The sequence below is a fragment of the Agelaius tricolor genome, unplaced genomic scaffold, assembly GCF_023055355.1.
Source record: "Agelaius tricolor isolate 1412-34295 unplaced genomic scaffold, bAgeTri1.0.p SCAF_11, whole genome shotgun sequence".
NCBI classification, from domain to species: Eukaryota; Metazoa; Chordata; class Aves; order Passeriformes; family Icteridae; genus Agelaius; species Agelaius tricolor.
Window position 1 is genome coordinate 13,879,012 of NW_027269271.1, and position 25,407 is coordinate 13,904,418.

General features: G+C 40.0%; 1 protein-coding gene across 3 annotated transcripts in view; it reads right to left on the minus strand.

Annotated features, from left to right (window-relative positions):
• SLC44A3 (solute carrier family 44 member 3) overlaps positions 1-25,051 on the minus strand; it is a 35,581-nt gene extending 10,530 nt beyond the window's left edge. For 2 of the 3 annotated variants that reach the window (XR_011680595.1, XR_011680594.1), the window contains exons 1-12: positions 24,735-25,051; positions 24,091-24,198; positions 22,633-22,775; positions 22,056-22,192; positions 20,534-20,627; positions 18,987-19,156; positions 18,367-18,456; positions 17,610-17,734; positions 15,745-15,931; positions 9,925-10,090; positions 5,201-5,357; positions 2,614-2,691 (exon numbers count right to left, since the gene is read on the minus strand). Coding sequence is in view for 1 of the 3 variants with exons in the window: in XM_071436233.1 (XP_071292334.1) it covers positions 2,614-2,691; positions 5,201-5,357; positions 9,925-10,090; positions 15,745-15,931; positions 17,610-17,734; positions 18,367-18,456; positions 18,987-19,156; positions 20,534-20,627; positions 22,056-22,192; positions 22,633-22,775; positions 24,091-24,198; positions 24,735-24,761 (1,482 nt within the window). In the remaining 2 variants the exon portion in view is untranslated. The remainder of the gene's footprint in view (positions 1-2,613; positions 2,692-5,200; positions 5,358-9,924; positions 10,091-15,744; positions 15,932-17,609; positions 17,735-18,366; positions 18,457-18,986; positions 19,157-20,533; positions 20,628-22,055; positions 22,193-22,632; positions 22,776-24,090; positions 24,199-24,734) is intronic. The other variant, XM_071436233.1, reaches the window with a different exon arrangement.
• Between the last annotated feature and the right edge of the window lie 356 nt (positions 25,052-25,407).

The following is a 25,407-nucleotide window of genomic DNA, read 5'->3' on the forward strand; positions in this document are numbered from 1 at the left end:
ATGGATTATACACACACATGAATCACTTTGCCCATGACTGAAGTGGAACAGCTTAAGGAGTGAACTGTTTTACAGCACATAGCAACACTACACCACAGTTTAGCACAGGATCCAGTTGCAAATCCAAGAGAAATTTAGGAAGGCTGAATGTAATTGTCCATATTGCAATCGGCACAGGACACTGGGCTTACATTACCCCCCCTGCAAATATGACAATAGCCAGCATCTAGCACAGCACTCTGTCATGACAGGAAGATGACAGGGTAACTCTTTGGCTTGTTCCACTTAACTTCCAGGAGAGCTGAGCAGAGCCTAACTGAGCCTGCATAGAATGAGTCACTTCAGGGATGCATTCAACTATTCAAGTCAGTATTAAATATCATCACATGCAGGGTGGTAATGCAGCCCAGAAAGTACCCTTAGATAACATAATAGAGCACTTGGTTGATTCTGCATGGGAAGAAAGAAGCTTGCATTCTTTCACCAGGGTTACTTTCTCCAGCACCTGTTTCTCATCTGCCAAGTTCTCAGAGGGAAAACAAAATACTGTTTAATCCTGATTAAACTTGTGAATGAAGGAACAGAAAGAATTTAAATTACCTAAGCAGTTTAACAACAGGTTGAAGAAAATAGTGCAGAAGTGATTGGATCTTCTATTTTTTTTTTTTTAGAGCTTCAGGTAATTATATGCTTTTCCTTAAAGTGAAAATAATGCTAGAATAAAAAGCAAAAGAATAGTAAATAGTAAGGAATGCTAATTTACACAATGATCTTTGGACCAACTTTTACAACAGCTGTTCCACATTTAAGGTTACAAAAATACCAAAATCTGAACTTAAGGAATACTTCTTTAAGAAAATGTTAGAAACACAGGTACAATTTTTAACCCCTCCCTCCCAAGTCCTATTCTCAAGTCTGTGTTCAACATATGTAGGAAATTTCTACCTTGCTCCTGGCAGCTTCCACCCATCTCAGTAGGAGCTTCTAAGAGCTCACTACTTCTGTTAATCAAGAAATATGTCAAAGCTGCTTAAAACTGCAGACATTTTTTCCTTCCTTTTTTCTTTTCTCTTCTACACATGGTCACAGATTTTACAGAACCAAAGACTAATACTTTCAATCATGGTAAAAAAAAAATTTTAATAAATAGCCTTGAACAGATTAGTTATACTGGAAAAATGAAACAAATAATTAGATCCACAAATTACTAAATGAGATGCAATAACTCATTTGTACAGATAGAAGTTCTATTAAAATCTTGAGGCCTGTTCTTGCTTTTTTTCTTCTCTAATTATTGCCCAAATTTCCCTGGATTTGAAACATGTGGACAACCATCACCTTTGCTAAAAATATATTCAAAAAACAAAACAAAAGTGAAGACTTTATTATGATCATTAGATTAAAAACCACAACTCACATAAAACCAGAAACCTGCCAACAATAGAATAGGAAACAGGAAATCTTTAAAGGGGAAAAGAGATACAATACAGCTTTCTGAAACAAAAGGAAGAACATTACAGTAATTAATTCTTTTAACAAACACATAGCAGGCAACAGCTGGAGAAAGTAAACACTCTTGGATGCTGGATATCTCTTTGAAAGGCAGGAAGCCAAGCCAAGGGGAACAAGTGCCTACAAATGGAAAGCCTGGAGGCAAAATGAGCTCTGATATTCCTCACCAAGTCACTGCCTACAAGACCTACCTAGAAAATTTAAACCTGGAAAATTCAGAAATTTCACTGCACAAGTATTTGATCTATGGTGAACTAAATTGAAAACTCTCTTAATAACTGTCCAAGACTAAACCTAATTTATGCACCTACTTAAGAGGAGAAGTCAGAACCTTTATCAGGATTGTCTTGTTTACTTCACTACTACCCTCAGCAATGAGAACAAAGCGCTCAGCATTCAGAGGGTGGAATCAGCATGAACGGTATGATTCCCTTTCACATTAGGAATATCACAGTTCCCAGAGATAAAAACAAGGCAATGACAAAGACAAAAACTAACTATTTACAATTATATGTGTAAATGCATTGGGAGAAAAGAATTGTGAAGGTAAAAAGAGGTGTCAAGTATTTGTAAAACTGCTGTATATCAGAAATCATCCATTTCCAATTAAAACATATTTTAAACAAGACTGCTATCATCATGGTTTGTATTTCCAGATGTACTGATACTGGCAATCACTAGGAATTTAAGTTTCTTTATTAAGGACTTTCAGGTGGAAAACACTGTAGCTAGTTAATGTCACATCTCCAGGTACGTTTCCTAATTCTTTATTGCTCCCTGCTACCTGGACTCTGTGTTTCAGGAGTCTGGCACAACTCAACAAAATGTTAAGTATTCTTACCTCCAGAAATAGCACATGGCCCTCTGAAAGGGCTGACTATCTCAAGTTGTATTAAGTTTTCTAAAATCTAGCACCTTGCATATTTGTCAATTCCGTTTCTTCGCACCAAGCACTTGGAGGCTTTTTTGTTTCTTTAATTTAGGTGGCCAGCAGGAACCTCTGGCCTGCACACCACACTAAGCCATTTTTAGCCATGCTAAGGGTCAGGCACCAACCATGGTATCCAGGCTAGGCCGAGGGACTGAGATGACAGAGCATACCTGGTTAAAGTGTCTTAAGCAACTTGTCTGGAAGCAAACCCAGCAGGAACAGCAGTTGAACAGGTGCTTTGCATTCTTCTGCAATAAAATGAAATGATTGGTTATTGGACACGTAATTAGCCTCAAACAAAACCAATGGTCTAAAAAAAACTTGCTTTACAGGTGACTGACTCTTCTAATAAAATTTTCACTCAGGCAGCAGATATTTCCATTAGGATTTTAGGAATAGATTTTAATTCAGACTGTTCAATATTAATGACTGCAGAGCTGTGCTTTTTTCTTCTTTTTCTTCCTGTGGATGGAAGATTCTTCTCTGGGAAAAGAAAATATGTGCTGCAAGCAGCTTTGTGAGCTAACAGCTGCCCGGGGAGAAAAACAGGCAGGCAAGTCAGTAATCCTTAAAGCACTTCACAGTGATCAGGGAGTACAGAGACAAATTTTTAACCTGATTATCAAAAACCTTTCACAGTTCTGAAATGACCGGTACTCTACTGAACAAAAATAAAAGAATGGGTAGAAGGGCTTATATGAACATCCGTGTTTTAACTCAGAGCATTACATTCATTTTTCAGATCAGGAAGAAAAATTTTGTATTAGAACAGGCTCTTTATAGACCATTGAGCTGTATTAATTTCATAGCAAAAACTGAGCAGTAAGGCTTAAGGTTTGTTCCATGCTCCTCCATCACATCATGAGCTCAGAACAGCTCATCATGGAGATGATGCAAGATCAGAACAAGACACCTTGGTATCCAGAATAGCCTTCCAAAATTAAGTGCTTGTTTTTCTCAACAAAAGGAAATCCAGTTCAGGGATACTCAGTCTTTTTAATCTTATTTTTCCAAAGGTCAGAATGTTTTTGTCTTGTTTTGGAAAGCAGAGATCTTCCAGTCGCTATAGAAAACTCAAGTCCGAACAGCTACTATTGTTGAGGCAGAAACCACAAACCTCCCATTTTTTTCCAAAAAGGTTCATGAAAATATTCCAGGAATAACTCCTTCAAAACAGTGACTGTACATGCAAACTCCTGACAGAGAACAATTTACTCTTGCTATGTATTGCTGGAGAGATGATTTTACTAAAGCTGTGTTATCTCAGTAAGGACTGTTTGTTAAAAGCCTAGAGCAAGGCATCTCACCTACAATTTCCTCTCTGATTCTTCTTGAAGACTGCTGTGAAGAAAAATCTGTAAATTTACCTGCAAACTCACAGGCCCCTGACTTCTTCTCTGTTCATAGAGAACAGCAACATTTTTTGCAAGGGTGGGGAAGTCTGTGTGAGCTCTACAAGAATGCAGGGTCAGTTCCCCATCCTTTAGTCCAGCTACTCTGGCCCTCAGTGAAAGGGACCATGGCCTGTCCCTTCTGCCATGCCAAGGAGCAAGGTTGGGTACTCCTGGGGGGATCCTTCCCAGGACTGAGCACATGAGCTGCCCAGAGCACTTTCTAGTGTCCTTAGCAGCAGTTACAGCTGTGGGGCATGTCACTGAATGCTTGGGAGCTGGACCAAAAGGAGCCTGCAGCACAGTGCTGCAGACACAAAGAATCTTTCTTTGCTATTTAAATCTACAGTAATTCAGATTACAAGAGCATGTAACAAGCAAGTCCAATTATCCTGCTTTGTCTAAAGACAGAAAATATTCTAAGTCTTCCCACCTACTGTCTTTATACAATGTTCTTAGTGAACACAACTCACAAAGTTTTATAACCAAAACCTCCATATGAAAGCAACATAAATCCAGACCACACCTTTCAAGTGTTTTATGACAAGGAGTTTTTATTTAAGCATTCATAACCTATAGCTAACACATGCCTCATAGTAAATACATTGTCACTGTAAATGTAAACACCCTGTCATAACTATACATAACATGCTCAAGGCCAATATAAACCCTAGAGGAAAAGACCTACATTAAAATCTTTTCTTAAATCTTCTCCTAAAATCAGAACTGTGCATTCCTGACAGTCTTCCCTCCTTGCAAAAGTGCCAGAATTACCTACAGTGTTGTGCTTTCAGCAGAAGATAGATGTGGAGATGCATGAAAAGGAAAAAAGAAGGAAAAAAAATATTCAAAACAGCCCAGATCTACGCTTTATGTGTCTTAAAAAATGTGTCTTGGATACTACAACTCCCAGGAACAGTTCTTATTCCATATATTCTTTTGATAGAAGCATTTTACAAGGCAGATGAAGTATTTTCTATAAGAGATTTAAAATCTAACAATAGTATTCTTACTCCTGCTCCTTAAAAAAAGAATGCAAAAGTTTTAATAGAGCAGTCTGCCAATTTTTTCTTTATCCTTCAGAAAAACCTTTGTATAAAAACACTAAAGTTGAGTTTCATATTGGTATTTTCTGCTTTTAAAATTATCTGACTTGAGAATAAAAAGGAAGCATTGATATCTGAGTTGGGAGAAAAAAGCTTTCCTAATGAAGAAAACATGATAAAATATAAAATCCATCTATTAATAATAGACAGTAATAGCAATACCATCTATTTTAAAGCAAGATATATATTCTTCACTTCTTTGCCCCATTATCTCATCTTTAAAATACTATTTCTATAGTGTTACAGAAGTATTTACCTACCTTTTGGTTTAGGAAATTGTAAAGGTAAAAGAGAACAATCCTTGGTATTCTCAGTATTGTGATTAGAAATGAGCCTTTGACAGCAGTTCCTAGATGGTAGCAGAAAAGAACTGATATGGAAGACAGGACTGGGTGAGGTGGTGGGTTCTTTTTATTTCTAGAAAGAGAAACAAACAGTTTTAAAAATGGTTTAGCAACTTATTTAAAAAGATAAGCATTGTGTCTTTTCAGTACGGGGAAATTTTAAGAATTATGCTGTTACCTCCTTTCCTAATTGAACTACTCCAGTTTTTCTACTGACTTCATCTGAATGTTCACCTTAGTCCAAAGAAAAGCAGCCAAATTTATAACTTCTGGGTTAGTTTAATTCTTAAGAAATTACTATTTTCTGGAATGGAAAAATATCTAGGAAAAAAACGACAATGGAAAATAGGAGAAGTGAACAATATCTGAGAATACTCCTTGAACACCTCTTTTCTGTCACTTCTCTTATTCTCTGCAGTCTTTTCTTTAACTCTTGGTTCTGCAAGATTTTAGTCTGAGGGAATGAACCCACTATTTCTTCTTTAGTGGTAAAATTAAAACTAGAAAATAAAATCACAAGTTCTCACATATAGAATTGAGAGTTACTATCTACTTTTATAATTGTAATTTGGCCCAATTTGGTTTTAAATTTTAAAAAAATATTAATGCTTTTTTTTTTCCCCACAGAAGAGGCTTTCTTTTTAAACTGAATGCAGCAAAAAAGCAATATCATACTGTATGTTTAGGATTATAATCTGAACTAAAAAAAACTTGTAGTTCTAGTACACACTAACCTGTATTGTTTTGTAAAAATGATGCCTGCCAAAATCAGAAAGCAAAGCCAATAAATGGCCTAAATACAACTTTTATTACTTTGCTTCCTTTATAAAGGTCAGTTTAATGTCAGTCATTTACAGTCAGTAATATGACACAGCTCTCAAGAATTTATATAAACCTCAGGAAATCAAGTTAAAGAGATTCCCTCACCCCTTGTCAAACACTCAAAAAAAAATCAACTAGATTAACACTCTAAGTACAGTTAAAAATATTTCATAGGATAAAAAAAACCACATACGGATCAATAGTCATAATTAGACCTTCCATAAGTAACTCTTAAGCAACTGGCCCAACCCTGAAATATTTAGTTAAGCAACAGAACCAGCAGCAGTTTGACTAAGTAGCTACATAAAGATCAGACATAACATCACACATAAGAAGCCCTGTTTTCAGAACTGATTTCTTCAAAACCTCTGTTATCTTGAAAAATCAGTAGTTTGCACAAGAAATTAAAATATAAAAAGACATCAATAAGAGAATGACTGGTTTGGGCTAAGAAGCTCTAAAAATACAATATTAATATTCTATTAATCCTCACTTCAGCAAGGATTTAAATCATACACACTATATTCACGAGTGGGATTATAGTTCTGCAAGAATCCTGAAGGTATCACTGCAGTTCATTCAAAACACAAAAAATTTAGCAGTGGAAAAGTTGTATTTAAATATGTGAATATACCACATTATTTGAAATAGGAAATTCCAGCAAAGCAGTTGCTACATTTATTATTTTTGTCTTAAAACCAGGGGAACAGCTTGGGGGATAGTGGAATTTTATACTGAATAAGGCAGTTTGGATTTTTTTTAGAGTCATCAGGTTTCTGTGTTAGAAACACATGCATTGTAGTGTGGATGAATTATTCTATTCATATTGATCCACTGTTTTCTTCTCCCCAAAACACTTCCCTACATATGACAGTGTTAGTTTGATCTCAGAATACAAATTATTAAGTTTCTGCAAGTTAAAGGCTAACTAGTGATAAGAAACAGAAAGAAGAAAATTTATTCCTGTGTCAACAATGTACTTATTACCGAAGAGAAAAATGAAGAAGGGTTTTGATATTTTTAAATGACTAAATAATGAACAGGAATGTAAAAAAAAAAAAAAAAAAGCTTAGTTTAGATAAATTTTTACATATTTGGATGTTTTTCCACAACTCCTTTTCCTAGCAAAGGAACTAGCACAAGAACAGGATCTGACCAGGATTTTGCTTTGCCTCCAAACAGATTGGAAAAAGAACAGATTTTCCTTGTAATTCTGGTTCAGAGTAGGAAACAAGAAAGAGGCTAAACACAGCAATAGGTGATGGTTATGTCTGTAAACAAGTTCAAGATTGGCTCCAACCTACTGCCATTGCTCCCAAGGCTGAAGTTTCACCCACCTTTGTGCATGATGTGGCTGCAATCCTGAAGGGGCTTTAGCACAAGCAAACAATCATTATGCAGTGGATTCTGTGCATGTGCACTCATCTGCATGTGCACAAGGTACCAGGGAAATTTGGGAATCTGCCTGATTGGTTGTAAGACTGAATAGAGCCACAGCTTGCTTTTCTTCTTTGGTATTTCTGTTTTATGTTATCATGAGATTGTTTGATTTACATACAACACTGCTATTCCAAACTCCTGTGGACCTGTGTTCAATATCACATTGTCTTTGAATAATTTTATTTCTTCACTACTGTCAATTGCCTTCATTTGCTTGTGAGCTCTGTGACACTCAGTGTCTTTCTTTAACACTAAGTTCCTTGAATCAAATGATCACACATGCATCTTTGCTTTCATTTGAAAACATTTTTTTGAGAATAAAGAAAATGTCATCTTGACACACCCAACAGACACAGATATTTAAATGGGAGAAAAGTGTATTTCTTCAGTTCTTTAAAATTCTCTTAAGAGCTATGCTTACAGATTTCTTCACTTATGTCTCACCAATTCCAAAGACTGTCTAAAAATAACTTTAGTATAAAATACTTCAGAAATGCTAAGGAGTTAATCTTCTATTCCTCAAGTAAATATGAATCTCAATTTTTAAACAAACACAATAAATTACAAGATTTGTAATAAAACAGACATGATGAGACTAACAGAGACCACACAGACTGTACTGCACTTTTACCTTATCTCAAAGCCACATGGAACAGGTCTGACCACATACATGATGGTGACTCTTTTAGGTCAAGTATATAAGTAGGGCAAAGGATGGCCATAAATATTGCAAATACATTTGAAGGGGAAGCCTTTAAAAGTTTGTTCTAGTTCATCTCTCAGTGACTTCAGTGCAACATCCATAAACCTTCATTTTTGACTTACTGGGAGAGATATGTATTTCACTTCTCTTGGAAACTGTGGTACTCAACACCTTAGTCAGGTAAATAAGCCCAACCCTTAATTTCAAATCTGTGCAGTGATATATGTGCACTGGAGCTGCCAAAGAAGCTCAGACATGGACAGAACTGTGATGCCTGTGATGGACTGAGTTACCATATCACCTTCCTTTACTCCCAGAGAGGGGGAAAGGCTCATCTCCCTGCAAAGGTAAATAGATACATAACACCTAAGCACATCAAGGTGAGAATAAACCCTCATGTAAAACACCAATTATAAAAAAGAAGGCTTTTTAAAAGACCAAGCCCTTTCCACAAGTTGTAAAATGTAATCATTAAGCAAGAAAATCTACTTATTTTTATTAAATCAATGAAATCTTTTTTGTATTCACATTTAACCTAAAATAAAAGAAGGCCAAATCCATTTTCAGTCGTGGTATTAGAGGCCAAATGAATGTATCCTGTAGGCAGAATGACCCCCTGCCCACCCCATTTGCAACTCAGCCGTGGCTGTTGGCTGCGCAGCGCGTTGCTGAGCGTGCTGTGGAGGGAGATTTCCGCATGGGAAGGCCGTGCCATTTCCTCAGAGCACTCACAGGACAAGAAGAAAGCCTGTCTGTAAGATCCCATAAACAAACTCTTGTGACATGCCTTTATGATGCAGCCCCAGGGAATACATTAAAAACACACAGCAGACAAGCTCAGAGTTGCTGGAACAGCTGAAGATAACCCTTGCCCTTGCTGGTGTGGCTGCTCCTGCAGCTAACCACCCTCTAACCACCCCTCCCCATTCCTGCACTGCTCTGCATCTCTGTGGACCTGTGCTGACAGCCTAAGGGCCGGGACAAGGGATTACCACCACAGAAAAGTTGCATTTCCCCTTGCAAACAAAACTCTCTCAACACAGGACAGGTCACCTGGCAAGCAAGAGGAGAGCTTAATGGTATTGTACAAAATGATACCAATACAATTGGGAGCAGGAACCTTCTGTACTTGGCAGCCAGTTCCTGCAGCAGTAAAAAATAGCTGGAAAGCGGAAGCCCCTAGCAGAGCAGTAAATGTCATCACAGCAGTTTCTACAGGTGCTTCCCTGCCCTGCACCAACAAGATATGGACAGTGCCTTTGCCTCAGGGATTTATGTGGTGTATTGACCAAAATGCAATGGTGAAACTGCCCATGAATACATGAAATTACCAAGGAACAATATACTGCTTCTCATTTGGAGCTAAAGCAGTCTCCTGGAAAAGGGTGCAACGCAGCCTGTGCCTTCCAAATGTAACTCCCCCAGAGCCAACAGAGCTCCAATATCAAGGCCCAGTTTGGCCCAGCATCTCCAGCAGCAGGGGTGAGCCACATTAATATCATGCCAATTGTAAAATCTTACTCAAGATCTTACAACAAGCAACATTATTTTATAGTAAAGTGGATTCCTGATATTGACATAAATTGCAATCTAATTGGGACTATTTTTCCTAGAAAAAGATTGAAAGTAAATGCTGGAAAATCCCCAAAACTATCAGAGGCAATTCTGCACTCACCTGTTGAAATAACAAGTAACCACTGCCCCAGCAATGACCATTTGCTGACAGGCAAGAATGAATTCACTAGTCCAGATAAGGCCAACGAAATGATACCATGCCATGTAGCAAATTCCAGACAGAGCTCTGTATTCTACTTGTCCTCCTGAAGTGGCCTGTGCAGTACCTGAAGTTGGGATTACACCACTGTGTTATTATAACATGTCAGACAAGGGGGGAGAGGAGAAAGGGGGACAGGAACAAAGAAGGACATGGAAGTGCTTCTGTGCATGTTCTCTTAACTTCTCTTCAGTAAAGTTACAAAAAAAATTAATTCGATGCTATTTAATTCTGTCCATTCTAACAAAGTTAGAGAAACAACATCTTATAATTCAACTTGGATTTTGAAAAAGAAAATCTCACAAAAAGCAAAAGATTGTGTTTGAATTGGGATTGAGACACAGCTACCAATAAAGGAAAAAGGAAAGCTACATATTAGTAAAGATATCTGAGAAGACATTACTCTAGACTTGAGTAATCAAATAGTTCAGAAGTAAATGAAATCTTGACGTCCATTATTCAAATTTGAAATAAATGCATAGTTATGAAATGCTTTAGGGTTTTTTTTGTAAGAAGCAGAAGAGAAAGACTACAGAAAAATATTAAGGATACATAACATACTGTTGCAGCAAAACAAAACAAATATTTTAACTGCTATTACTAATCAGAACCATGGCCATTAGTCTTCTGTTCTCTATAATTTTCAATCTTTGTGCAAAATACAGGCAGATACATCTAGGCTCTCTAGGAGGCAAAAAAGCAGACGTGGTATGGTAGTACATGCTCCAATGCTACTACTGTATCTAGGAGCATGGATAAATTAACTTATCCAAGCTAAAAACATTCCTTCCACTTCTATTATTAACAAAGAATGTATTTCATATTCATAGATGGCTGTTCACAAAAGGTGGGGTCAATTCAGATTCCTCAACCATTAGACCTTTTTTCTGTGCAATCCTGTTTGTGGCACTTGACTCTGAAGGGTAGTCAGGGGATAATGGCATTAGGACAATTTAACTATAGTAAAAGGTCTCTAGGTTCCTAACATGCTATGCTTTTTTTTATTTTACCAAGCCTTAAGTCTACTAACCTTAAAGAGAAACATGTTCACCAAATAAAACAATCTCTGGAGGTGAGTAGTTTCTTACTCCAACTCCATGAAAGAAAAAAAAAGTGAGACAGAATTGGCTATTACTGCTCAAACAGCAGTATAACTTAAGCTTTAATACTTCATGTATTCATTTTGTGGACTTGGCAGTGTTAGGTTTACAGCTGGACTTGATGATCTTAAAGGTTTTTTCCAAGCTAATTGATTCTATGACTCTGTGTTCTCTTACAGGACAACACACCACATTCAAATTCAAAACCGCCACATATACAAAGCTATCTAGGAAATGGTTCTTTTCTAGCCTGTTTTTCTACAGCCACAGACTTCTTACTCAGAATAACTAAAAGTAGAAACAGTAAAGATTTGTTTCAGCAATACCATCAGGTTTAGACAAGCTTTTTTTAAGTTTTCAGAAGCAGCCTTTTAGTCTGTAAATAAAGAAAAATATCCATCTACCCCATAGTAGCACTGCAACATTATTTTAAAGTTCTTTGAAAGATAAAAAAATGCTACATGGGTACATAAATACAGATATATGTTCTAGATTTTTTTTTTTTCCTGAGATGTTAACAATATTGGCTGAACAGGCAAGCTCTCTACAGTGCTGTTTGGTTGGTCATTCATAGAAACAATGTAGTGCTTCCAATATATTCAAATGAATTTTAAGTCTGTGAAGTGCAAGATATTTGATGGTTTGAAAAAGCTACTACTCAGATCTCTTCTCACAAACTCTCCCTCATTCCTCCCCATCCAGTGCCTTGCTGGTTTTAAATTTGCAAAAGTGAGGGTTTTTTAAGGTGAGTTTTTGAGGATATAATAATTTACTTAAGTCATTAAAATAAGTGAGGCACCATATAATTATGAATTCAAGAGATTTTTCGTTTCCCATATTTCTTCCAGAGGCTCTCAACTGCCTTCTCCTGCAGCACACAACTAGCTAAATACACTCATTATCCAGAGCCTACAGCCCTGAGTTGCCCTGAGTTCACTAAGGGAACTCAGGCAACAAGATGTCAGTGACACACAAGGTGTCCTGCTTCTCCATTTTCGTGCAAAGACATTACACCATTTGGTAGCAGAATTAAGGACATTTTCCACCATATAATTCTCCTGAACATTTCTTTTTCCAAAATAGACCTGTTCAGGCTTTGTTTCAGTACTGTTGTCATGAAGACTGATAAATATTCATATGGCAAGCTAATCCTGTTTGCTTTTTACCAGCCTACTTAAATAACCACCTGCAGTAATAATAGTAATGGCTTTGTCTTTCCTGGACAACCTTGTACCTGTACATGTGCACAGTGCTGTGCTCAGCTGCACAGAAATCAGGCAGAGCCATCTGTGATTTCACCTTTGATCACTTTGCTGATCAGATAAGGTAAACTAGGTTTGTTATTTCACAAAAATCTGTTTAATGATATAAACATATCTGTCCGATTTCCTGTCTTCTGGGCCTACCAGACATGCCTGATTTTGTCAGCAGAACTACATGCAAGGTTATTTTTCTACATCAGTATCTCAGATAAACTTTAAAGCTGTCCTAGATAACCTGTCAAGAAAAGTGTATGCCATTTCCCTCATCATTGTACTATGATCTATCTGTTCATACAAACTAAACTTTTTCAACACAGCCCTGAAATACAGGTCAATCTGTCAACAGAATGTTTTTCTCCAAGGACACAATAATGAATCCTACACTCTTAGCGATGACATTAACAGCTCAGTAAAGAACTGAACTCCCTACATCTGAACCACCAAATCTGGAAGCCTTTGATCAGAACAAGTGTTGATCTGCTGCCAATACTTCAAAAGAAGTGATGTTAACAATGCAAACGGGCCAAGTGTTTGCAGCAGAAGGCAGGAGAATTTCCCCTGGGACTCGCAGCACTGCCCTGGCAGCCAGCAGAGCCGGGCAATGGGACACCAGTCAGTGCTGGCTGTGTGTGGCACCTTCAGCAGCATTTTGGGACTGCCACACTTAGGTCAGACGTCCTTCTTCAGCAGCTGCTGCTCTGAGGCTTTGCTGATGCCTGCAGCAACAGGCTGCTGTAAGAGACAAAAAATTCCTAGGAAGTCTAATCCAGCAATTTCCTTATCACAAACAAAGAGCCACTGACAAGAAAATACTGAGAGCCTGTTTATCAGTTCCTGTTAACATGAAAATATGCTGTGCCACTCCCACTGTGAGGAAAGGTTCTGGAATCATACACTGAATCTTAGTGCTTCCTGCAACACAATCTATTGTGTTATCTTATTTTGTGCTTTTTCATGTAAAGGTAAGCTACCTGACTGTAATTGGAATGTCAAGGCCCCTGCAGGAAATACATTTTTATTGCTCATTTTGCTGTTGCGCAGCTTTATGTGGCAGTTCTGCTGCTCACTTGCTTGTAGGATGCACCTTTATTACACAAAAAATTCACACCACCTTCTCCTCCTACATTCACACTATTTACACCATGCAGACCTCAGCTCCTGCACTCTGGAAAGCTGAAACACATTCTCTGCTGTGCCACATGGCTACTTCAGTTCTGCAGTGAAATACCCACAAATTAGCAAACAATAAAACTCAATAACTCTAAGACATATCAGCTTTTCCAAAGAACAGCTGAATTCCATTCCTAGCCAGCTAATGGTTCTAACTGGTGCCACTGTGCTACCTAAAGTCTCATGAAGTCTTGGCATTTCTCCTAGTTTTGTAGGTCTGGAATTCACTCAGTCTCTGCTGCTCTTACAGATTCTGAATTACCAAGGTACTTAGGCAGGTGCCTACCCTAAAATGCATAAGTAGTCCCACTGATTTTAATAGGATTATCCATGTGTTTCAAATTAGTCATGTGCATAAGTACCTTTCAAGTGCAGGCTATAGCCTTCCATAGCCCCCAAGAAGTTAGGATTTTTGTCTCACAGTAACACTAACTTTTGGAGGAGATGTAAATAAGGTGCCTGCATGGTCGCATAATGATCAGGTGTGCCACAGCTGAAGCAAGGATCAAGTGCTCCAGAACTGTTAAGATGCAGAGACACCATAAATATCATATAACTAGTGCAGATTCAAAGAAAATGTTAAGAACAGGTGCAGCACAGCAGCAAGCCAATTTAATTTACCCATCTCTCTGTATTAGACAAAAAGACTAGTGTCTTTGTAAACATTTCATTTTTTCAGCTTTCTTGGTATATTTGCATTTAAAATACAGCCTGCACAGCCCCAGAAAACATATTTGTGAGAAGAAAACGTCAAAGTGTCAAACCCAAGAAAATCACCACCTGTATTTTACAAGCTGAATCCTAGACAGGCAACTATTTGTCAATGAAGAAAACAAATTGCTATGTAAGAGAAAGCATATCTTCGGAGATCTTCAGAGAAGTACTCTCAAGTGGTGCAAAAAGTCCCTAGAACTCAAAATAAAAAGAAACGTCTTCCACTTACAGGACAACTGTAGAAAACTAACAAATAATACCAAGGTGTCCTGTCAGTGCATTATTAACCATACACTACTGCATGCACTTGTCATTACAGGATGTGAGGGTCTGTCATCGTAGAACAGCAGAACGACCCCAGTTATCTGATGGTGAGCTGCTCTAACAGGCAGCATTTCAGAGGACTCACATTTGGGTTGAAAATTTGAGCGACAACCTAACGGAATATTCTCAGTACCAGATCTCGTTTAGCGCTCGTCGTCCAAGATTTGAATTACGAAGCACATCTGAGGTAGAGTAAGGGGCTGGAAATCCTAACAGCAATCCTGCTGACACGGAGCTGCCCGTGTGCTCATCCCGCGGGCGGGCTCAGCCGCTGTGTCCCGGAGCACGGCGGGCTCAGGCGCTCCGCCGGTCGCTGCCCGGAGCACGGCGGGCTCAGGCGCTGTGTCCCGGAGCACGGCGGGCTCAGGCGCCGTGTCCCGGGGCCGAGCCGCCCTTTTGTCCCCCCGGTTCTCCGGAGCCGCTCCCCCGCCGTGCGGGCCTGAGGCGCTCCCCGCGGGCTGCGGCGCCCCCTGGCGGGCGCTGCTGCGAGCACAGCGAGCGTCCGACGGCCCCAAAGGGCCGGAGCCAGCGCCCAAGCCACGCACGGACACAGCCCGCACAGAGCGGCGCCTTCCCACCTGCACTCATGCTCGGGCTTTAACTGAGACGTGATTTGCGTTATTTATAAAATGCACCGTGCTCTTAGAGACATTAACATGCTTCTAACAGGAAGATCTTATCAGGACTGACACCTGCACTAAAAATACCCGGCCAGAACACCTCTGTCAAAACATATGTTTTACTAGGTTGCTCATAAAAGCAATATATTTACCTTCCCTTCTTATGCTAAATCTGAAAAAAGTAATTTCTTTCAAAACTGAAACTTTATCATCACTCTGCTGTGCAGTAAGTTTGTGCTGTCCTCTGTATTGTTTGCATCACTTGCTGAAAAGATCAGCATTTCTTTTAAGCTAGAAAGAAGACAAAACATAAAATACCTTTGAGCTGCACAATGAATGTAACAGCAGGTAAAAAAAAAATAAAAGAATTAAAAAATAAAAGAATTTAAAAATTAAAATAAAATAAAATAACTCAGCTGTGTAACAATGCTAGCCCACATTTTGTAGGCCAACACCAAGAGGTCCACATTTAAGAAGAGAATTTAGGAAGTGGATAGCACTCAGTCAGAAACATGTAAAGCATATGCTTACCTGCAGTTCCTAAGCTAAGCAGTACAGCAACCCAAAATACCCAGAAGACAATGAGAATCAGAAAAGTCCAGAGTGGCTGGAACAGGAGGAAAGGAATTCTGCCAATGATTTTGCCAACAATTCGAAAGAGTTGTACAGAGAAAGGAAGTCTCTTTCTTAGTACAAATATAAGGGAGAGCAGAACAACCTGTTTCAGGAAAGAAAAAGACAAATTGTTAGGGGTTTTACCTCAAGAAAATTATCAGAGTTGTCAAACGTGAGATCAGAGGATACAGATTTCACAAAGACATGAAAACAAAGCAATTTATACAATCTTATTACACATTAGAAAGTCCTTCCAAGACACTGCCTATGTTCTCAAAGAGCTTGTGGACTAAAATTTATATTCCTACAATAGTCCTTGCTGTTTTTTTTAACAAAATAGCATCCATAAGACTTTAATTGATCTAATGGATACTGTCTGTTTTGCTTTATAGCAAACATAAACATACATTACACACTGCACATTGCTTTCACATACCCGGCATGTCATGAACTTTTAAACTTTCTTTCTACTCAAGTCAGTTTGCCACTGTTCACTTTCACAATGGTAGGAGAACCAGTCCTTTCCTGCAGTCCACAACCCAACTAGTTTCTGAGCTATGTATGTATAGGAACAAAGAAGACATAAAATGAAAACTTTTAAAATAAATTATCGTCTTCCCAAAGCAAAAAACCCAACCCACCAATAACAAAACCCCAAGTCAAAAATCCCACAAAATCCCCAATTCTTTGTATGTGACAAAGCACTATGAACAGCAATTATAAGGGAGGTTGGAATCTTTAAAGCAATAAATACAAGCAGTGGCAGTTCCTTCACTAGTTTTCTTGCCTGCTCTGGAAAGAAGCCACCAGCTCTGAAGAGAAGCATAACCTGCAGCAGTGGCTGTTCCCACAGTTCTGCAAACAACAGTCAGTTGTACTAGAACACACAAGCATTCAAAGAAACTTTCTTACCTTTTTAGTATCAGCAGATGTAAAAAGGTCATAACTTATAGAGGATATTAAAAAAAAATCTGGTCTGTGACACATTTATATTTGTCACTGTAAACTGTCAGACTGTTCATATCTGGCAAATTCCATATGGATCTTACTCATCTCTAAGACAACAGGACAACTGCTTTGACAAATGTCTCATGAAGTACAAATTGACTGTACCATCAAATTGAGAAATGGCTCCTTTTAACATTGCAACATCAGAGTGAAAAAACTCTCTTCAAAAGTTGCAAGTCACAGTCAGATTTTCTGTTGTAAAACAAGGTCAGTGAGAGAAAAACAGAATTTAACCCCATAACGTGAGGTCTAGACAATGCTGCCTGCATTTCAGTGCCCCTTTCATTGTCTCAAAGAGCTGCCACCCCTTTCTCCTGCTGACAGGGTGGGATGACTCCATAGATCTCATGTCCATACTCAACCAGTGCCCCTGTGCATATTCAACATGATTCTCCAGTGAGCTGATGCAGCAGAAAATGGGCATGGAACACAATTCTGGCATTTTTACACCAACAACACTGACACAGTTTGTACAGTTTTGAAGTATGGCAAGGCTGAAAAACAAGTTTCGCAATGAATATATAAAATTATTCTTGTAGTTTTGATGGGGGCCTAAAAATCTATTTGGAACTAGGGATCTTTAAAGTCCCTTCCAACTCAAACCATTCTGTTATTTTATGATTACATGTGAATGAATGTAAGAAGATCTTAGAATTTACTCTCATTTTCCAATTTGAAAAGAATTAGGAATTATTTTTATTGTTGCAGAACCACTGTGGTTCAAGTTTTCAAGATACAGCCTCTGCCATTGCTTAGGGCAAAATGCTACTTACAGTGATGATTGTTGAGAAGATGGCATATCCAAGTAGGAACTTTGCATTTTCCTTCTCTGTTTCCAGTTCAGTGCTGGGGTCATTCCTGTAGTCGTAATGGAGCCACCAGAGCACACCTGACACAACTGAGCAGAGCAGAGCAGCGTGAGGGTGGGCAGGGCACGCTGTTGCTGGCAGGATGATGCCTGCCCACCTTCCCTTCCCAGTGTCCTGCCCTCCTGACCATCCCCCAGGGCTCGGGAATACTGCCAGTCACCAAAGTGAGGCACAGGATCAGTGAGCACAGAGAAGCTTCCAGCAATGGCCTGTCAGACTGAGGTAAAACCGCAGCAGAACATTTGGATTTCCTGCAGTTATCCCGAAGCTCAGGCATGTAATTTCATTGTGGAGATCCAAAGCTAACTTTCATGGAATGACAAGCTTTAGCCAGACACATTCCTATGGTTCTCCCCTCCTAAAGCAGGCAGTGTAAGAGTTCACTAAGCATTCTTTGAAACAGTAGCATTTTCATAACTGCATTCATCTGCCAAAAGAAATGTTGTTTCTAGGCATCTATAAAAACAATAAACATCACCATCATCCTAACACTCAGCAGCTGGAACAGCACAGCCAGACTTTGGCACCAAACGGCAAGCAGGCCTCAGCTTGGAAATGACTGTGGTAAGCTGAAGGTTACTGAGGATGGCCATGGAAATAAAGGATAGCTGTTTGTTCAGCTGCTAATCCTTCAATACAGTGAAACAGTAAATATACTTACACAACAGCCCAAACACCACCAGTGCAATCAGAGTATGGATGAAGAGGGTCTGAATGAATCTGAAGGCTAAAACCAGTATCAAAGAAAAGGCTGAAAAATACATAAAGTTTGAGTGTTACAACCCTTTTAATTTTAAATATACATTTAAGGTTCTTGTAGAATTTTAGCTTTTATTTTTAAACAGTAATCTTAATAGCAACAGCATTTAATAAAGCTGGCAACCTTTTTAACATTTAAAGCACACAGTTACCTCTAACTTAAATAATAAGAAACTTATAGCTGATATATTTCACTACAGAAAATACTAGCTTTTTAATAACATCTTATGTAAGAGTTAAGTTCAAGTATTCATGCTGATGTAATCTTTTTCTTCAACAATTTCTTACAGTCCTCCAAAATGAGGTATTTAACCATGTCATGGACCACAGAATCTGATAGAGATCTGCATTTCACCAGTCTATTAAATCTCTCCTGATAAAATCTGATCACCCTTCCTTAAAAAATAACTGTGCCCAGAAAATATGAAAAAAGTCTACTTTTGAATTAAACATATAGACTTACAAGAAACACTTTAACCTTTTAATTGAATATCATTATCCACTTTTTATTTATAACCTTACCTAGTGCAAGGACACTCAGTCCTATCACAGTATCTCTTCCTGCCAATATTCCACTCAGAATTCGGTGAAAAACATCCATTTCATTAACCATACTTATGAGGACAGATGCATATTTGGAATAGCATTCAGGATTTTGTGGAACACAGCGATTAAATAATGGAAAGGATTTACTGAAAGGTTGAAAACAAAAGTGGTAAAAAATATTAATTACTGGACAAACAGTTTAAAATCCACAGAGATCCATCCTGCCATTTTCCACAGAGAGCATTCTGTTATAAAGAGTAGTTTTGTGTATAATCTGCAGAATAAGCTCCTTAACAGTGTCATGCCTCTATCACTATACCAGAAGAGATCCATTCAAGATCAGCCTGAGAAAAGAAATTAACAACTCTCTCATTAACTATCAGCATCAGCACATGGCTCCTACTCCCATTCTAGTCTGGCTTCACCTGCTTTGCTCCCATGTATTTATGTAAAAACAAAGTTCATGCTAACATAGCTGTAACCTATGCTGTTGTAGATAATTCTAGATCAAAACCACTTTGTATTGCTTTTATGATATTTAAGCATTCTAAAAGCTGCACCAAAACAATGTTTGCAAGGCACAATTAATGGCACCAAATATTTATACAAAATTATTTGGCACTCCTAGCCAAGCTTCTTGCATATATTTATTGTCCCACTTTGGCAGCGCTGTCCTACAACAGCCAATGGCAAAATCATTCCTGAAAAGGAGAGGTTTTGTTATCAACAGTTAAAAAAAATCACTACCCATCTTTGCTTCTACCATGTAATGTTACTGTGCAAGATTAATAACTGCTGATTTCCTTGACAAACCAAAAAAAGGCCGAGAAATTTGAGGAAATAAGTGAAATATGCCATATTTTTTCATCAATTTACACGCTGTCCTTTGATCCACTGTATGTAGTGTTCTTACATGTCTCCTGCTCTCTTCTTTTCATTTTGTTCTATTTTCTGCTGTTCAGAGCAGATTAATTAGCTCTGCAAACACAGAGATTCCAATTCTCTGCTGTATTTTCATGACACAGTGGAACTTAAAATCACGGGTTTAAGAATTTTGACTCACAAATGCCAGATTTTACAAAGACAGTGACATCCACATATCTGTGCTTCAATCCATCTGGCTATAAAATTATTCAGATGGAAATTTCTGGGCTCAGGAGAAGAAGCAAGGCTAAAGACCACATCCTTGGCATTGAGGGAGAAAGCAAAATCTTTGCAGCAGCTAAGCTGTTCCTCATATGGAGTGCTTTTTCCTAATTTGGAAAAGGAAGAGGAATGGAAGGGTAGAGGACTAAAGGGTAGCGGAATGGAAGGAATGCAGTCCTTGTTTGTTCTGTGGGACAGGACACTGGCATATTCACAGGCACATAAAAGAACTTGTAAGGATACACAGACAAAAAAATAAACAAAGCAAAACCATCCTGACTGTGAAGCATCAAGCCAAATACAAAATGTGAGAAAGTAACAATCCATAAGAAGCTGTTTGGACTGAAGGAGGTTGTAAAGTACTCAGTCATTCTTACCTTGGTGGAACTGGCAGTGTGGGACACAGCTGAGCTGCCTTTGGATTTACTGTGTAACTGGAAACGTTCAGGCTGTAAACACAAAGGAAAGAACCTAAAAAAAAAAAAAAAAATCAGAGAGAGGAAAAAGTAACTTAAGATTAGTAAAAAATTGAGAGAAAAAACACATTAACAGCTAAGTTTTGTTTGCACTTCTGGTTTGATTCTTAGCAGGCCATTTTCATCCCTGATATTCCAGTGGGAATATGAATAGCAAATTAGGTAGTTGAGTAAATCTAAACCAACCTCTGCAGAATCTTTTGCTTTCTCAACTTAACCACAGTTACCACTTATGTTCCTGGAGGGCAGGCACACAGTTTGCTCCACAGTGCCATTAATCCTTGCTCACTAGGACTAGAGAAAAACCTGAAAAGATGGAAGCTACAATAGAGCCAGGCCCTCCTGAGTTAGAATAGAATACATCTGTATCCAGAAACCTAACTTGTGCTGGGATCTAGGTGAAATATTTCCAGGTTCTCTGCTCCATTAGACAGCACTCCTGGGAAAGCTATTCAAAATGCAAGACTTCTCTCTGCCTTGACATAAACATGCAAGCAGTTTTAGCTGGAATTTGATGCAATTATGTTTAGTTAGACTGAAAATACTTATATAATCTCACAGGTGTTTACAGCTTCTGCAGATACAAAATTATGTCAAACTACCCCAGAATTAAATTAAAACAAATATTGTCAATTTTAATAGCAATCCCTGCCAAATAGAAGAGCAAAACAAAAACAAAACAAACAAAAAAAAAGGGATACTGACCTCCAACAATAATAGCCATTAATATTCATATGGTCTGAAGTTTATATACACCCCATGAAATAAGGCTTAGGCTACAGATTATTTTATTTACATGTTGGACATGAATAAACTGGAGCCTCTTTCACATAACTATTTCTGACTATTTCTGACAGCATTTTCATCTTGAACACCAGAATCAAATAAAATTTCAAGGTGTGTCCTGGTTTTGCTGGGAAGTGAGTGGCTGTGTGGTACTTAGTTGCCAGCAGGGGTTAAACTACAACAAAATGGAATAGCAAACGTAGGGATCTAATGTCTAGAGGGATAAATCCACCTGTGTCTTCATGGAATTAATAATTCCACCACAGTTTTAATTACATTTAAAGGAACCAGTTGGACAAGAGTCACAAACAACATATGAACCCTGGTCACCTACAGGCACCCCCACCAAACTTCACTAGTTCATTATCAACAGTCGGTTTTCTGTTACATAATCTCAGCACTGTGCAGGAGTTAATGAACAACTTTCTAATTTGCATAAGAGAGCTGTAACATTTCGAGAAACTATGGGTTTGAAATAAAGCAGAAACAAGACATTTTATTTTCTGCTATCATGAACTGTTCAGGAAATTAATGGTAAGATATGACTCCCTAGTGTAAGAGCCATAACAAAAACAAAGTGGAAGCTGCTCAACTGTTCTACAGATACACTGAGGTACTCATATTCCCTGTGGCACACCATTATTCCTTGCAAAACTCTGTAGATCTTCCAAAGAGTTGAGTTGCTGTTGTGGACAACTTGACACGCACAAGGAAAGTGAACTGATTTTGGGGCTTTGTATTTCCAGGCTGCATGAATTCAGAAAGAACACATACCTAGAAAGAAAAAAGATCCTCTTCTCAAAAAACAAGCTTTCTTGGTTTTTCATAAGTTTAAATTCTGAACCTTCTTTTTTAAAGTGCTACAAAGCAAGTGAAACTTTTTCCAAAGGAGTCAGTGGAATGACTGGGAACTTCAATGTGCAACATCCTAAAGTAGAAAGATTTGCCATATAGAATGACTGCCTGTTTGGCTGATGTCCCATTTAAGATCCTCTTTAAGAAGACAGCTGCATAAAGCATAACAATGCAGCAAATTTTTGAATTCTACCTTAACTTTTTAATTTCACTCACTCTTCTGCACTACTCCCACCTTTTTTGCCTTTCAATACGACAGTGTATAGTTACAGAGATGTATATGACTGACAACTAGAAGATACATATTTTACTAAGTCCTCAAACATTTGATTGATTTGTACATTATCTGATGCACTTACTTTTTATTAGTCATGTCCAATCCAGAAAGATTTGCCCCTTCTACAGGAGTGTTCTTCCGACCACATATGTTCCCAAAGCTGTCATATCCAAGCACAAGTCTTTCTGCAGCACCAGCCACCACAGCATAGCCACTTATAAACATCTGTTAAAATATTTTTTTTAAATATGAAAGCATGCTACCATAGCTTTTCCTTCCTATTCAATAAATATTCCTTTTAGGTCATGCATTTTTGCCTTCTGGTTGCAAACAGTTAAACCTAAAATTCACCCCTCTGCACAAGGCCAGAGCAAGTCACATGGGCAACTTTATAGCCTAAGGCTTCCTTAGAGCTTTCCTTCATCTATTGTTGAAAGTATATAAATTAAGCAGAATAACAAAGGAGAAGAAGATAGAGGTCCTGATTAAAATAAGAGGAAAGCATTACTAAGGTGCTGAACACTGTTCCTAGTGATGTTCATGTGTGTCAGTAGGCAAGATCACTCAAATGGTGATTTTTCATGTGCTCACTGCATCTCATGTTACAGGGTGACCTTCAAGACACACTTGGACAATAGAACTGCTGCCATGATGGGCCCTTGAAGCTGCTAGTGAATGTAAAGTAAAGTAAAGTAAAGAATGTAAAGTAAAATAATCAGAATTATTTTAAACACAAAATATATTTTAAATGGAGATTACCTGAAATTTCAGGAAGGAGCATCTTTAACACACGTAAAAAATATGTAGAAAGCCATCCTGTGCAGTGTCACTTAGGTAACACTGCCCTGACCTTTTAGTTGTTCTGTTGCCAGATCAAAGTTCATCTTCTTGTAAGCCCCAAAAGTAGCTAAGTACCTCTGCTGGACAAGTAGCAGCAATTCTCAGTCAAAATGAAACACCTTGTCCAGGAATGCAGCTTAAACCCTCCTGTACATTGTGAGGGCCAAAACAATCCCTGGAAAGAACCTTTGCCAAGGTTCAGCAGCAGCAATTCTTCTGTGAAACTGGTGAAGTCCTGAGTACTGCTTTACCCAAGGCTTATCTCTCCATCACTCCAGCTACTGAAGAACTCAGTGATGCAAGCTTCTCCTCTGTCCCATGGGGTGCAAGTCACATTTCACACACACCAAGGACAATCACTAAGCCCTGTGGCTATGTGCCAACTGCTGGCTGCAGCAAAGCTCCCCAGTCCCACATTAACCACTGCTGCTTTGAACGAGTACAGCTGAATATTGGCTGTGCTCAAGACAGATTGCACAGACCAGCACAACTGCCTTCTAACTTCAGCTTTAGAGCCTTTATCTGGGCTTCTACTTTTAGTACTTGTGACTAAAGATTGGATCTGGGCAAAACCACGTCTCATACACAAACATGTACAAATATGCTTCTTTAGTTCTGAGAGCAATCTCATTTTTGCTTACAGCAGACTTATTTTGATTTGTCCTTCCAGGAAACAAACAAACAAACTGTGCACGCTTACCAAACCAGCCCAGAAAAGACAGAAGAGGAGCAGCCAGAGAATGTCCGTGCACTTTCTGTAAACGGCTGGTCTCCATTCCCGTAGTTCATAAACACTATCTCCAGAGTCCTAAATAGAAACAAAAAAAAGTTCAAGAAAAGAACAGAACAAACTTCCTGTGAAATTAACTCAAGTTCCAGAGGGCGGAGATTTCAGCAAGCGCGTAACTTCGCCCCTTCAGTGCGGAACACCTGGCAGCCCTGTGCCGTGGCGGGGCGCGCTGTCCCCGCACTGCCGGCTCTGTGCCCCCGCTGTGCCCCCCGCGCTGCCCGCCCTGTGCCCCCCGCGCTGCCCGCCCTGTGCCCCCCGCGCTGCCCGCTCCGTGCCCCCCGCGCTGCCCGCTCCGTGCCCCCCGCGCTGCCCGCCCTGTGCCCCCCGCGCTGCCCGCCCTGTGCCCCCCGCGCTGCCCGCTCCGTGCCCCCCGCGCTGCCCGCCCTGTGCCCCCCGCGCTGCCCGCTCCGTGCCCCCCGCGCTGCCTGCCCCGTGCCCCCCGCGCTGCCCGCTCCGTGCCCCCCGCGCTGCCCGCTCCGTGCCCCCCGCGCTGCCCGCCCTGTGCCCCCCGCGCTGCCCGCCCTGTGCCGGGCGCTGTGCCGGCCCGCGCTCACCTGCCGCCGGCCCCCGCTCCGCTCCATGGCCGCGCTGGCCGGGCCGTGCCGGGCCGTGCTCCGCGGGGGCGGCGGGCGGGCCCGGGGCGCAGCCGGCTCGGCGGGGCTCGGCTGCCCGGGGCTCGGCTCCAGCGGCGCGGGGCCGGGCCGGGCCGGGCGGCGGCACCTCCGGCAGCTCCGCCCGCCGCTGTGGCCGGGCTGTGCCCGGGGCGGCGGGGCCGCTGCGCCGGCTGGAGGGAGGGAGAGAGCGGCATTCCTGCCCCGGGCGCTCCGCTCCCGCTCCCGGGAGAGGCGCTCGGGGGTCCGGCAGCTCCTCCACAGCCGCAGGTTTATACAGGGCCCCCGCCCGGGGTGGGAGGTTTATATTTCCCCCTTCATTAGCTTATTCCTGGGAACAGCTGAAGATTTGTCACTGCCGGCACAGAACGGGGGCTGTTCTGTCCTGTAAAGCCCACTGACACCGCGATACCCGGTCGGCTGATCCGGCTGCATTATCAATACACAGCCAGTCATAGATCCTTTTCAGCTTTTCTTTGGCTGTAGGTTGTACAGTTACATCACGCCGACGTGCTGTATTATGCTATACATACTCCCATCTATGTCCATATGCATTTTGCATGCACAGGAATAACCTGCAACAATAGGAATAACACTAAATTAGGTCAATCCATGT